The sequence below is a fragment of the Poecilia reticulata genome, linkage group LG10, assembly GCF_000633615.1.
Source record: "Poecilia reticulata strain Guanapo linkage group LG10, Guppy_female_1.0+MT, whole genome shotgun sequence".
Lineage (NCBI taxonomy): Eukaryota > Metazoa > Chordata > Actinopteri > Cyprinodontiformes > Poeciliidae > Poecilia > Poecilia reticulata.
In genome coordinates this window covers 14,289,165-14,303,303 of record NC_024340.1, presented here as the reverse complement: position 1 = coordinate 14,303,303, position 14,139 = coordinate 14,289,165, and the positions used below count along the sequence as shown (strand labels likewise).

General features: G+C 39.7%; 1 protein-coding gene across 1 annotated transcript; it reads left to right on the top strand.

Annotated features, from left to right (window-relative positions):
* The first annotated feature begins 1,774 nt into the window (after positions 1 to 1,774).
* Positions 1,775 to 11,327, top strand: foxo4 (forkhead box O4). The gene is made up of 3 exons (XM_008420817.2): positions 1,775 to 2,684; positions 5,749 to 7,183; positions 7,956 to 11,327. The coding sequence occupies exons 1-2, from the start codon at positions 2,229 to 2,231 to the stop codon at positions 7,162 to 7,164; spliced, it is 1,872 nt and encodes a 623-aa protein (XP_008419039.1). The 5' UTR covers positions 1,775 to 2,228; the 3' UTR covers positions 7,165 to 7,183; positions 7,956 to 11,327.
* The last annotated feature ends 2,812 nt before the right edge of the window (positions 11,328 to 14,139 follow it).

The following is a 14,139-nucleotide window of genomic DNA, read 5'->3' as shown; positions in this document are numbered from 1 at the left end:
ATAATACTGCCACACTTTGCAGACCTATAGCATAATTTTAATAAATGTAATGGCAGTCCATAGGCAGTTTATGGGAAATGTTATTTAACAAGAATCATAATAAAGTCTATAAATGTATGCCCTAATGATGATTATTGTATTCTGTATTTAGACCCCAAGCAACAACAACAAATATTGGCTTGATATTTCCTGAAAACATTTTACTATCTATCTATCTATCTATCTATCTATCTATCTATCTATCTATCTATCTATCTATCTATCTATCTATCTATCTATCTATCTATCTATCTATCTATCTATCTATCTATCTATCTATCTATCTATCTATCTATCTATCTATCTATCTATCTATCTATCTATCTATCTATCTATCTATCTATCTATWATTTACGAATTATTGTGATTTATGTCATATGACTACATATAGACTATTAAGACTGCCATAAAATAGGACAAATAAAATTACACATATACATTATACATTTTTATACAATATACATTTTTAACATATACATTTTTCATTTATGACTATTTTTTGTAGTTAATAGTTGTTTCTGTTCACTCTTTATTCCCCTATTTTATATGTGTAATTTTATTTGTCCTATTTTATGGCAGTCTTAATAGTCTATATGTAGTCATATGACATAAATCACAATAATTCGTAAATAAAAACCGGTACTGTCTAGAGCTCTCTGAGCAATTACCGCTCTGAACTGTTTAATTGCCAGTAATCATCTTAAACGGACAAAGTGTACTCAGCAGTCTTTCATAAACAGTTACATAATACAGGTACATGTCGCCTCTTGGAGCTGCTGTTTATGCCAGCGATGTCTGACACATGGGGGGACTCCGTTTCCCAGAGTTCCGTAGGGCGCAGGCGCAGATCGCGTTGCCTAACAGTGGTAAACAGACGTCAGAAAGGGAGTCTTCGTCTCGAGTCAAAACAAAACAAAGCAAAATAAGTCAAAAAGAGAGCGAAGAAGCGGATATTTGGATCGCTACGACGACAGAAAGTTTCTCAAAACTCGTCTCGGATCTGAAACGGCTGCTCGGTGGAGCCTATCTGAGGTTTTTCGCGGACTTTTTCACGGATTGTAAACTCTGGAGTAGCAGGAGCTTAAGCAGCTAGCGTTACGGTGGCTATATCGTGCTGTTTGGAAAGTGCGGCGGCGACTTGGAGCCGACAGACCCGCTGAGTTCCCTGGAACAAACTGTGGGATTCCTTCACCGAGTCCACGAAGGCGACCATCAGACTGGAGTTTAGTTTGGAGCGGGGCGGTGTGTGAAGTGTTTGAACGCCGTGTGAGGCGGCAAGACTGTGGGAGAAACATGGCAGTTGGTGACATGCGCCTGGCCGCAATGTGGCGTATGGAACGGACCTAAGGCACGGACTTCAGGACTACTTTTTTCTTTTTTTTAAAAACAGTTTTCTTATTATTATTTTTTACTACAATAAACTTTATTAAGGTTAGACTAAAGCACACTCCCCTCCCCTTTAGTCTCTTTTAGACCTAAGTTTGGATGTTTAAATCCCAGATGGGACACAGAGACAGTGGACAAAGTCTCAGGATTGTTTGCACTAAGTCGCTCCTTGGACATTTTTACTATTAACTCTAATTCAACCGCGCTGATTAGTGACTGCTGAATTTTATATTCTTGCTCTTTTTTGTTTATGTTTTTATTTGCAAACGTGCTTTTCAAACATAAAAAATATTTTTGACGGAAAAGTAAGAAAAAAAAATCTGCAAATTTGGTACAGAAAAATATTTTCACTCATTTCTAAAATATTACTTTGGTGATTTTTAAAAACTTTTTATACTTAACGAACTTATTTTTTTAATATGAGCCGAAACCTCTGTAGATCCAGATGTTTTGGTGCTCATTGACACTCCTTCGCTGTTGTTTGTGTTTCATTGAAACAAAGAGACTTCTCTATATATAAATCGGAAGGTTTATGATAGTTACTATTAAGGAGATTATTTGGGTTCCCTAATCTCCAATCTGAGGATTAACAGAGGCCATTGGTGTGTCCAGATTATTGCGTCTCCTTTCTAGGCCCCTTAGTTGAAGCCCCCCTGTTGTGACTGAGGTATATATAATTATATATATATATATATTTTTTTTTTTTTTTTTTTGTCAGAAACTTTTTAATTTACATTTAAAGATAAAAAAGGTAAATGTTTTAGGAGAACAGAACTTTGTCAGAGGAAGTTTAGAGAACCAGCATGGAGGAGTCTTCAATGCCTCCCATCGATCCCGATTTTGAGCCGCAGAGCAGACCCCGCTCCTGCACATGGCCGCTCCCGAGGCCCGACATCTCGGCTGTCAAAGTAGAAGGGGCGGATGGCGCCGAGTCCGCCGCCGGGACCCCGCCCGCAGCTGACGAGGACAAGCCCGAACCGCAGCAAATCATCTCCGAGCCCGAGAAAGCTGCTGCCGCCGCCGCGGCGGCGGAGGAGGGCGGGGTTGTGGCCGGCGTGGGCGGAGCCGGAGCGACGCCCCGCAAAGGATCCTCCCGCCGCAACGCGTGGGGAAACCAGAGCTACGCGGATCTGATTAGCCAGGCCATCGAGAACTCGCCAGAAAAGAGGCTGACCCTGGCTCAGATCTACGACTGGATGGTGAAAACTGTGCCTTACTTCAGAGATAAAGGAGACAGCAACAGCTCTGCCGGCTGGAAGGTGAGCCCGAGCAAAAGCAAACAACCTGTTGCGCATAATGATTTATTTTTTGCACAACAAATCAAAACAAAGTCAAAACTACATGATAAGATTAGGAAAGATCTATGGTTGCATTTTATGAGATTATTATTGTTTTAGATGTTTCCCACCCTGAACAACTGATCCAAATTATTGCATTCCGTCCTTAGCATGCATTCAGCTGCAGCAGGAGCCTGTTAATCATCCACTCATTTAATCATCCATTCATTTAAGCCATCTGTGCAGCAGCAGGGAAACACCTCAGACATGAAGGGCACCATGATTAAGTACAGGGTCCCTATGCAGTCTGGAAAGTATTGACTTTAATTATTTTGTATGTACCTAGAAAAAGAGCATACGGGAAAACATTTAAAGTAGAAATATAAAACTATATTCTCTACACAACTGTATAGAAACAGTGGTGTTCAAAATATTTTGTCACGCAGGCCAAAATTGTCAAGTCAAAATTACTTGTTTGCCAAAAGAATTTCTAAAACTACAAAAAAGTAGTCATTGTATTTCTCTTTTCACTACTCAACAATAAAATAAACATACAATTTTTCTAATCAAATGAGTAGAGAAGGTAATTTTTTTATATATGAAAGGGAAGATAAAATCATTGTATATCTAAAAATGGACAACAATAAAGTAAACATTAGGAATCTATAAATAGGAAAGAATTTGACAAAGTGAAGTAGCTGTTACGACATTAACAATTAAAAAAATTAATATAGTACAGATTTAAGATTTAAAACATAGACACTGTAAGAGAGAGTGAAAATCTTTCAGTGAAATAAGCTGGGAAATGTGGATTTTTTTCTTACCTCAACAAAATGAACTGTGCTACAGACTTATGAGCCATTAGCCATAAAACATCACTATGTTTTAGCACTAATGTGCTAATTAAAGATCAAGATAATAATAATAAAAAAGTCCTTAAGTTCAAGTTAATTGAAGCTGAATTTAAACTTCGAAAGCCACATCAGTTGCCCTGTAACATAGAAACAGGATTTATTTCTTTGATTAAATCTAATATTATTAAACTCTTTCCTATACTGGGGGAGGTGAGAAACTGCATCCAGGTGAAAAAATAAAAATATTTTTTAAGCTTAAGAAGTTGCATGTTGTATGCTTTTCCAAGCAAAGCCCATCTAGCATTTTTTAAAATTTAAGAGCAATACATGCAGAAGAACATGTAAAGGTTGGTCTTTGCACAGCTGATTGTTTTGTTCCACCTTTAATTTGTTGCCACTCTGTATGGCAAGCCATGCAGGCCAAAACAGTCGCAGGAATTAGGAAAAAATGACTCCTTAATTTTGGGATACCTGTGATTGGCTAGAAAATTGCAACCTATATTGGAAAAAAAATAAAACAAAAATATTGAACATCATCTAATTAGTTTATTTGTTCTCAAACTTAGACTTATGTCTCCAGACACACCACTCAGAGCCCTCTGGTTTTAAAAAAGAGTAATGACTTCCTGTTGCTAAGCGACAGACTTTGTGTTTCTTGAATGCTGTGGAAAAGCGTAGTAAACATCTTTCAGCCAGCTGGCAGGCAGTTTCTCTGGCATCTGGATAACAATCAGGGCCATGAAGCAGGTTTTAAAACCTTGGCCCGTTCTCCAGCAGAACAATATTTAATTCTGTATCTTTGCAGCCATAACAGGAAACCTCCATGACCTTCAGGCTGTTACGTCTGATAGGGAGGCCGCTGTGTTCCTAAAACGCTTCCAAAGATTTCACAGCGACCATCTGTGTTCTTTAGTTTCATTTTTATGCATTGTGAACTTAAATTTAAGAAAACAAATTAGAATTAGCTGGATTTCTGGTCCAGATCTGGTTTTTCCCACATAATGTTCCAGATTCAGAGCACAGCTGCAGCTAAGTTACTTCAGTTAACAATTATTATGATAATTACTGAGCTAAAAATATTTTTACTGAAGCCTTTTTGCACAATATTTTTTAAAAAATTAAGTCAAATAATTCATTTCATTTTTTAAATAATAAACATTTATTGCCTAACATACAGCGACATAGCATTCCTTTAGTTAACGCTTTATCATTTGAAGCAAATGATGCCTCTGCAGATAAAAAATACTCCTAATATACATCTACAGTAAGCCTTTCTACTTGACTTAACATTGTAGGTTGAATATTTTTTGCATTGATTAATAAGTAGGATATTTTAATTAGTTTTTTTTTTTTTTTTTTTTTTTTTTTTACATAATTTGAACCAAGTGCAACTTGAGAAGTTTTGGGTAGAACATGTATACAGTTTTTTTAAATTATTATTATTTTAAATGCAAAGTATTTTTATTATTATTTTAAATGCAAAGTATTTTTATTTTTTGTACAAATCTGTCTTAATTACTGCTTAATTACTTAATTACTGAATATGTTTTTTTTTTTTTTTTTTTTTTTTAGAAAATGTTCTTTCTTGACTCTGTATACTCCAGTTAACGATAAATTGATGGATAATAAATCAATAACGATATCCGTCGCGATAGTCACGTGATCGATATCAATAGATAATCTGATAGAATATTCAATACATGGAATATTCTCTGAACTTTTCACAGTGGAATTAACTGGGCTGCTTATTCTTTGGTTGCCTAGCAACAACCTTCTGAGTAACTGGTGGTTACCTAGCAACAACTCATTGAGTAACATGCCCAAACTGTATCTTGTGTGCAGCTCCACAGCTAAATAGATTTATCACATTTTTGGCTTTTGAAAATAACATTTTTTGAAAAATCTGGATTCCTTTTTTCACCAATGAACTTCTTGGGTTCCCAGGGTGTTTTTATAGCTTGTGATTTTTTGGACTTTGATCGAATATTCTTATTAATATATAGAATAGTTTGGCAGTATTTCATACATTTAAAACAAAAAACTGATCAATAATTATTGATATTGACTGATATGAAATGCTAGTATCGTGATACGTTTTCAGCCATGTGGTCCAGCCCTTTTTTCAGACGTAACTGAGAGTTTTTTGTTTTTGTAAAGTAAAAGTTTTCTGATTTTGCTCTTATTCTTCTCAGAATTCAATCCGCCACAACTTATCACTCCACAACAAGTTCTTGAGGGTTCACAATGAGTCCACTGGGAAGAGCTCCTGGTGGATGCTCAACCCGGAGGGCGGGAAGACGGGGAAAGCCCCCCGCCGCCGAGCCGTCTCCATGGACAACAGCAGCAAGCTGCTGAAGAGCCGCATGCGAGCCAAGCAGACCAAGAAGCAGGCCGGAGCTGCCGGTGGCGGCGGCGTGCTGCAGGGAGATGGCGGCGGCGGTTCTGCTGGCGCTGACAGCCCCAACTCGTCGCAGCAGTTCCCCAAGTGGGGCGTGAACAGCAGCAGCCCGTCATCGCGTGGCAGCCTGGACGATTCTGACATGTGGACCACCTTCCGCCCGCGCACCAGCTCCAACGCCAGCACCCTGAGCGGCCGCCTGTCGCCCATCGCCCCAGGCCAGGAGGACGATGACAGCCTGCCTGACGACGGCCTGCTGGGCCGTTACGCCTCCAGCAGCCTGACCCCGACGCTCACCGAGACTGTCATGGAGGAGCTGGACCTGATCGACAACCTCACCCTGATGACAGCGCAGCAGGGCGCGGCTAGTCCCAGCACGGCGCCTCCGGCTCCGCCCACGCCGCTGCCCTCCGCTTCCACCTTGCTGCCGCGTGGCTCCGGCTTCACCTCTTTCCACTCTGCCGCCCAGCCCGCCGTCTCCCTCAAAGAGCCGCCGGCGTCCTTCAGCAACTCCCTTTTCAACCCGATGAGCAGCTCCAGCGCTCACGGCGGCGGCCACTACGGCGGCCATGTTCCCTCCAGCCTGGAAGTGCTGCTGACCTCTGACTCCCCTCCGCCCAGTGACGTGCTGATGGCCCAGGTCGGCACGCTCATGGCAAACTCTGGAGGTCTGGGTCAGATGGGTTTGGGTGTGCGAGCCAAACCCGCTCAGCTGCAGCTGAACAAGGCGATGGAGGCGAACGCCGTGTCGCCGATGGCGATGCAGACCCAGATGCAGCCGCCACCACCACAGCAGCATTTCCGCCACAACCACCAGCAGCATCAAATCGGACTGGGGATGATCCTGTCCGGACTCTCCCAGGACCCGACTCCCCTCTCTGCTCTCAAAACTCACCACGCGCAAACCATCAGCGCTCATCACACCGGCCCCGCTCCAGCCCCAGCAGCCAATCAGAGCCTGAGCCTGCCGCCGGTAGGTCCGTTTGGCGCTCCGACAGGGTTCCAGCCCGGTCAGGAGCGACTGCCCACAGACCTGGACATAGACATGTTCACCGAGAACCTGGACTGCGACGTGGATTACATCATCAACAGCGACCTCATGGACGGAGACGGCATGGATTTCAACTTTGACCCCATCCTGCCCGGAGGCCAAGGCTACACGGGGCCGACCACCACGCAGGGCTCGGCCCACAGCTGGGTGCCCAGCTAATCCAGCAGAACCTCATCAGGTACGCCAACTCCTCTGCTTTACCTTACAGACGATTCTTATTTAAACCGCTTAAAGACTAAAATGCTGCAAAATCACCACAAACTGGAAAAAAGCAGCTAAACTTTGAGTTAAAACCAGATTTTTTACTACCCATCCGCATTTATACCAGCTGACATCACTCGTAATGTAATGCCTTACAAAAATGTTCAAACGCCTCGAATCTTTTAATATTTTGCCCTGATTTCACAACCGAAGGCAGGACAATAAATCAATAACATCTATCACGATAGAGAAGTGATCAATATCAATAGATTCAATAACTTTACTGAACTCTGAACAAGAACAGCACAGCATTCTGGGGGATGTAGGCAGAGGAAGGACTTTAGCTGTTCAGCTTCCTCTAGGCTGGTGGAATCAACTAACTCACTCATTATTTTTTTACCTAGCAACTCATTATTTGGTTACCTAGCAACTCACTCATTCTTTGGTTACTTAGCAACAACAAATTGAGTAACTTGCGCAGCATCAGTTTAGGGTTTTGCCACTGTGCCTCATAACTGCATAAAAAAAAAAACGACGACGTGGAAACTGGCGCAGTTCCTCCATGTTGTTCAAAGTAGCAGCTTGTCCACATCGTCTGACATATTTTCCTTCTACGTCTCATGCGGGTCGGTCCCGACAGCAGCCATTTTGTTCATGTAAATTTCTCTCGCACATTGGTCAAGAGCGTCCACATATTTATGATCCAGTGAGCGGTTGTGACTCACTCTTGTTTCGATTATGTCTTGCAGAATCTCGCCTCCAGTCAACGTAACCTCACTAAACAGCAGAACAACTGGTGCACTGCCCCCTGCTGGATGAAAACAGCAAATCCAACGTCTGACCTCACGTCACGTGCCAAGACGTGCGGTTACAGGGAGGCAACTATGCACTGCTTTTTTTTTATTTTTCTCTAAATGATTTTTCTTAATAACTCTTGGCAACAATTTGGCTGCTTTCTTAAGAACCGGAACTGATGACTTTATTATTATTATTATTATTATTATTATTTGTGTAAAAAAAAGAAAAAAAAAGAAAAGAAAAAAAAGATATTTTTTGGAGTGTAAAGACAAATCATCAGAGGTTGCTTTTCATGTCATGTTACGCCGCAGCAGCTGTAGAGATGGTACGTCCAGATCAAGCTGGCGCTGGTTCTGAACACTTTATTCTTGTTGTTTTTTGGCCAGTTTTGCACCAGCGCTCGCTCGACGAGTTGCTGTGCGATCGACTGAAAGACGTGCGGGTGATCAAGCTGCATAGACCCGAGAGAGACGGAGAGAGACAGAGAGTTGAGATCAGGAAGACTAACGGACTGGACGACCTTTTGGTGGCTTTACATCAATTTAACTCAATTGGAGTTGTTTTCCTTCTGTTTGGCATTTTTTGACAAGTGTGCTATGATAGAAACCAGCTAGAGGGTGTTTTTGTTTTCTCCTAAATCCCTGAGGTGCGTTTGAACTAACAAAATGAAGAAATCGAACGTGTGTGGGCATTTCAAAGTATTACACGCCACCAGAATGCCTCCGCTCTCTTATCGTTGTTGTTTTTGGGTTTTCCTCCTTGAGTCTGTGCATTTTCAAAGCACTTAGGTTTCCTGCCACACAGGGACCCCAAACTGTAAAAATTAGTTTATATCGTTTCAACAAATAATAATTAAAAAAAGAGTATATAATCCTTTAAAAGAGACAATGAAATGAACACGTTGCACCTGTACTTGACGGCACGCTATGCAGATTCATCAGGAGACGGAAACAAAACCTTGAAGGATTCAAAGGTTTTGTTGTTGAGCGTTCTCCTGGTATGGTTCCTTGGAAAAGTATTCATCCTCACTAAACGTCTCGCGTTTTGTTACAAAAACAAACTGCAGCATGTTCTATTGGGATTTTATGTGAAAGAAGTGAAAGGTGGAACATTTTTCTTTGCAAATATCTGAAAAGTGTGGCATTGAATTAACTTTTGCTATAGTTCTGGTTTTGTGTCTACCAAGTTCTTGCATCTGGAGACGGAGACATTTAGCATATTAAAAATCCAGAAATTATCTTTTTTTTTTTTGGATAAATTTGAAAACTCTGGTTTTCCCGTTTTAGTGTGTGTGTCCCAAAAATATGCAAAAAAACAAACTTTTTCTGTTTCATTTACAAATGAATTCACTTTTGAGGAAAATCTAACAGGATTTTAAGGTGTAAATTATTAAACATGGCCAAAAATAGATGCATGCCACACGTTTCAGATTTATTTTCTTTACCTGATCACATTTTCACATCCATCCATCCATTTTCTGTACTCCCTAGTCCCTAGTGGGGTCGGCGGTGCTGGTGCCTCTCCAGCTAACGTTTCGGGCGAGAGGCGGGGTCACCCTGGACAGGTCTCCAGTCTTTCGCAGGGCACCACTTTATTCTATTTTTCCACATAAAATCCTAATAAAACATTTAAGTTTGTGGTTTTAGCGTCTCAAAACGTGGAAAAGTTTCCAGAAGGATGCCTATTTTCGACGAGGTGCTGCAAAACTGCTTTCTTTTATTGTTTGTACGGAGCGGGAGCTTGTAAGAGTCTCCTCTCACACTTTAATTTTTAAATACTAACATGAAAGCAATTAAATCATGGTGTGAGAGGTACCAGAAAAGAATATATTTGATTATAGTTTTAATATACAATTTAGATTGAGATGATAAATCAGATATTAATACTTATATTACTAATGACAAGTGATGTTTTTTTTTACATTGGAAGAAGCATTCTCAGATTTTTAACGGTGATTTTTCTATACTTTCATTTTTGTAAAGGACAAGATGCATGTGGATTTTTTTTTTTTTTTTACATAACCAAAGGAACACTAATATTTGCATGGCATTTAAAAAGCGCTTGGGCCTGACACAGCATCTTCTGTGTACATAAGCTTCGCAAAGCAGACCTGTAATGTGATTTTTATTTTATTTTTTTATTGGGAAGATAAAGGAGGCGAATACTTGATCATGTCAGCTACGATTCCCAGCCACCTGCCTCAATGCGCTTTTTATTTGTTTTACTCTGAAAATCTGCGTCGGTTCTCATCTCAAAACGAGTTGCCTCTCAGAAGCAGGAAAACGGCTGCGTGCAGATGTAATCGGATATTTATTTTGCACAAGACTGGAAACCCAACATGCCATGTCGAGAAAAAAGAGTTGATCTAAAATTAAACTTCCTGTTTTGTTTTTCTTTAAAGAGTATTCATGTTTAGTTGTTCAGCCATGCGTATCAGTGCTAGTTGTACTTCTTTTTTTTATCTGCCAATATCCAAAACACTAGAGCACGATGTTGCTTTGTAGCAAAACTTAAACCTATCATCTCCTGTCTTTTAACATTTTGTTCTTGTTGATTCTGTGCTCAGAAATAACACCCACCCTGCATCTTGAACTCATTTTTTCACGGTAGCATTGTTAAAAAAACAAAAAACAACAACAAAAAACGTTAAAGCACTCTCCTTCTTTCCCTCTCCACAAATGTTTTACATCTTGTTTTTGTTTTTGCAAATAATGGTGCTAGATGATATCAGTGCAGTCGGTGCATATCAGGGCCTTTGTATTTTGGATTATTATAGTTAGGATGCAACCAGAACTTTTTGTTTTTTGTTTTGTTCTTACATGTACAATTTAACCCAGAAGCAAAAGTTCAACTTCTTTAATTATGCATGATTTGTATTAAGTAATATCAGTAATTATTTTAGTCATATATGCAACCAGGCTTGTTTTTGTTTAATATCTGATAATTCCCAGCTGAGAGGCTGCAGAAGCTTCTTTTTCTCCAGTTTACGATCGCTGCCTTTGTGGTGTTTATTACCTGGCTTGTATCTCCTCTAACCCTGACACAACTTTCTGCTTGTTCTTATTCTTCTGTTATTGTTGGTAGCAGTTAGTTCCTGTATGTTTTTAACTTTCCCCCCATTTGTTACAGCATTAAAAGTTGGCGTAGGGGGACGATGGGTTGTGCAGAAGCCAATTAATGTTTAAGGTTTTTAATCATGTGAATATTTTCTTTTTCTTCTTTTCCCTCCTTTGTTTTTTTTCTTCTTTTCTTTACACTTTGTAAAGTCAGCCAGAGATAAAAGTAGAGACGCAGAAATCAATTCAATAAAAATGTTTAACCCACTTGGTTTCACTCATTTGTGAAGCTGCAAACTTCAAGATCTGCCACCAGAGGGCGCTGTTGCTTCAGCTACTTCCGTTACTTTCTGAGATAAACATTAGTACGTTTAGATTTATATACATTTGTTTTTTGGACAGAGCTACTTCAATATGATCCATAATTGTTTATATCAACGTAATATAAATGTACATTTTAAATCAAACATCTAAATAGAGTCATGGTTTCTGAAATGTCGCAGCTTTTATAGTTTACTGCAGTTTTATAATACAAATTTCAAGATTTTATCTTGGATCAAGTCAAGTTTATACCGACTCTCAGCGATTTACTGGATTTCTGGATCAGATCCTGACTGACCCGTTTGGTTAAAAACCTAGTGATGGCAGGTTTTTATTTTTGTTTTGACGACAGACCTCAGGCTCCCCAACGGATTAAGATCTCGAGTTTCTTAACCGTGTTTATAAAATTCACTCTTTGATTTACAAGAATATTTATAGCCCTTGACATTTTTCTAATTTTTTCCGCATTACAGCTACAAGCGTCTAGGTCAGTGTTTCTCAGCCTCTTTCGGGCCAGCGCCCCCCCAGCCCTTATCCAGGTCCCTCACCGCCTCCCACCAAAGAATTTGTAGGCTACTTTGCACTGACTATTATTTTATCATTAATATAACTATCACTATTGTAGATGTTTAGATTTTTATGCTTGTTTCTGTATTATCAAAAATAATTTCCCAGAGAACAAAAAAGTAATGGGAATAGAAATTATTTTCACAGGWGTCTATGAAAAATGCAATGAACATTCAAGTTAAAATTGGTAGGCCTGACAGCAGCCAGTCAGTGGAAAAAATATTATTTTGTGCCATTTTCTAGTTGTTAAATATTCCACAAAATGACCAGATAGAAGATGTTCAACATGCCAGTTTAAACTTTGAACTATTTGCAAAATGACTGAGCTCTGCAACATTAAAACATGAATAGAACTGTAACTATCCATGTTCTTCTTCTCTTCAGTGTTTCTGTCAGTTTCTGGTGGTGCAGCTCTGTGCTGCCTTCAGGAGAATGGGACATCAGAGTATCATCCATAAAATTTCACCCACATGGCATTTATTGTGCAAACCAGAGCTTTCAGTGGAAAAACAAAAGKTCCAGGTCCTTATAATGCCATACARATATGAGACAGAAACATGGATTRTATCTTTATATAGACCTGTCTATTGATTATAGATTAATAGTTTTACTGGACAGAAATTACAAAGAACAAATCTGGTTCTTAATCAAATCCTAATGAGTCAAACTGAAAGTGTCATGGAGTCATCAGCCTCATGACATTAACACTGACATAAAAAATAATATTGAAGAAATAAATATATCAAATCTAATTAAAACATAAATAAGTGATCAGTTCTTTACTGTTATGGTCTAAGATATATTTATTCTCAGTATTAAATGTGGTCTCAACAAACCCATGGCACTTCAACAATATTATTTTATCTTTTATSTGGAAATAGTGTCTGTTTATTCTTGCTATTCTGTCCTCTGTATTAATTATTGCTCGAAAGGTCTTGCCATACCARTTTATTYCTCTGCATTTACTTTAGTTTCTTAGTTTATTCTTGCATTTTGYTCTTCATTCATTTCCATTTAGTTTCATTTGATTAGTATTATCCTCTCCTGGTTTATTGCTATGTCCACGTTAGTTTCTTTCCTGTTGCTAGATTTATTTGATCGGTTATTGACCATCAGTGATCTTCACTCATCACCTGCTGCGCCGCCTAATCGTCATGTGTTTCACATCATGTGTTGATTTTTTCACTGTTCAGCGTAGGATTCTCTGTTTTTATGCCATAATTCACATCTAGTTCTTCGCTCCGTTTTATGTCCCGCTTCTCCTGTTTCAGAGTTTTGCGCAATGTGTCATTTAAAAAAAAATTTTTTTTTACCCCCTAAGGTGCAGGGCGGTCGGGAAGCGTATCGATGGGGAAAATGCAGACTGACAAACCTTTTAAAACAACGGAAACAATTTCTGCATTCTGATTATTGAAATTTAAAAGTGGTGTGTTGTTCTATCACCCCGTTTTATACCGGACCACTTACAGCACCGTGTTAACGCTATACAATGAACGCTCTCTATCGTGGTATCACTCATGGAGGGATTTCTTTATTTATTTAAATGGGTTCATTTTTCAGAGGGATACTCAGTGAGGATATCATGATTTTAGCTACCAGTAGCAGGAGAACAGAGCTGCGCCAAGAAGCTAACAGAAGCTAACAAACACTGAATAGAAGAAGAGCTGCCATCGATACAGTTGGAGCCAAGCATGATTTAATGTTACACAAGACAGTTTTACCAAGTTGCTCAAAGTCTAAACTGGCATCGTTGTGCATTTAAGGTGTAAAGTTTACCTTAGACCAAATGCCCCCCCAAAGGCATCCCAGCGCCCCCTTTTGTAAAAATGTCCGCCAGCGCCCCCTGCTGTCCTCCGAACGCCCCCTGGGGGGCGGTACAGCCCACGTTGAGAACCGCTAGTCTAGCGTTAGCATTAGCATTGAATTGGACTCTGGTCCCGCACTGGACTGGTTTGAGTTTTACCTAAAGAACTGGGATTTCTTTGTGTCAGTGGGCAACTTTTCATCTGAGCAGACATTATAATAACATGTGGGGTACCCCAGGGTTCAGTCCTGGGCCCCCTCTTGTTTAATATCTACATGTTTCCGTTTGTTCAGATAAAACATTAGCTTTCATAACTATGCAGATGATTCATAACTTTATATTATGTCACCAGGTGACTCTGAAAACAAATAAGCTCGGAACAAATCA

What these genes read in the sequence shown, in the direction of transcription:
- foxo4 (XM_008420817.2), top strand. Translation starts at nt 2,229, where the DNA reads ATGGAGGAGTCTTCAATGCCTCCCATCGATCCCGATTTTGAGCCGCAG. An exon ending in ACAGCTCTGCCGGCTGGAAG is followed by an intron (nt 2,685 to 5,748) that starts GTGAGCCCGAGC and finishes TATTCTTCTCAG; the next exon opens with AATTCAATCCGCCACAACTT.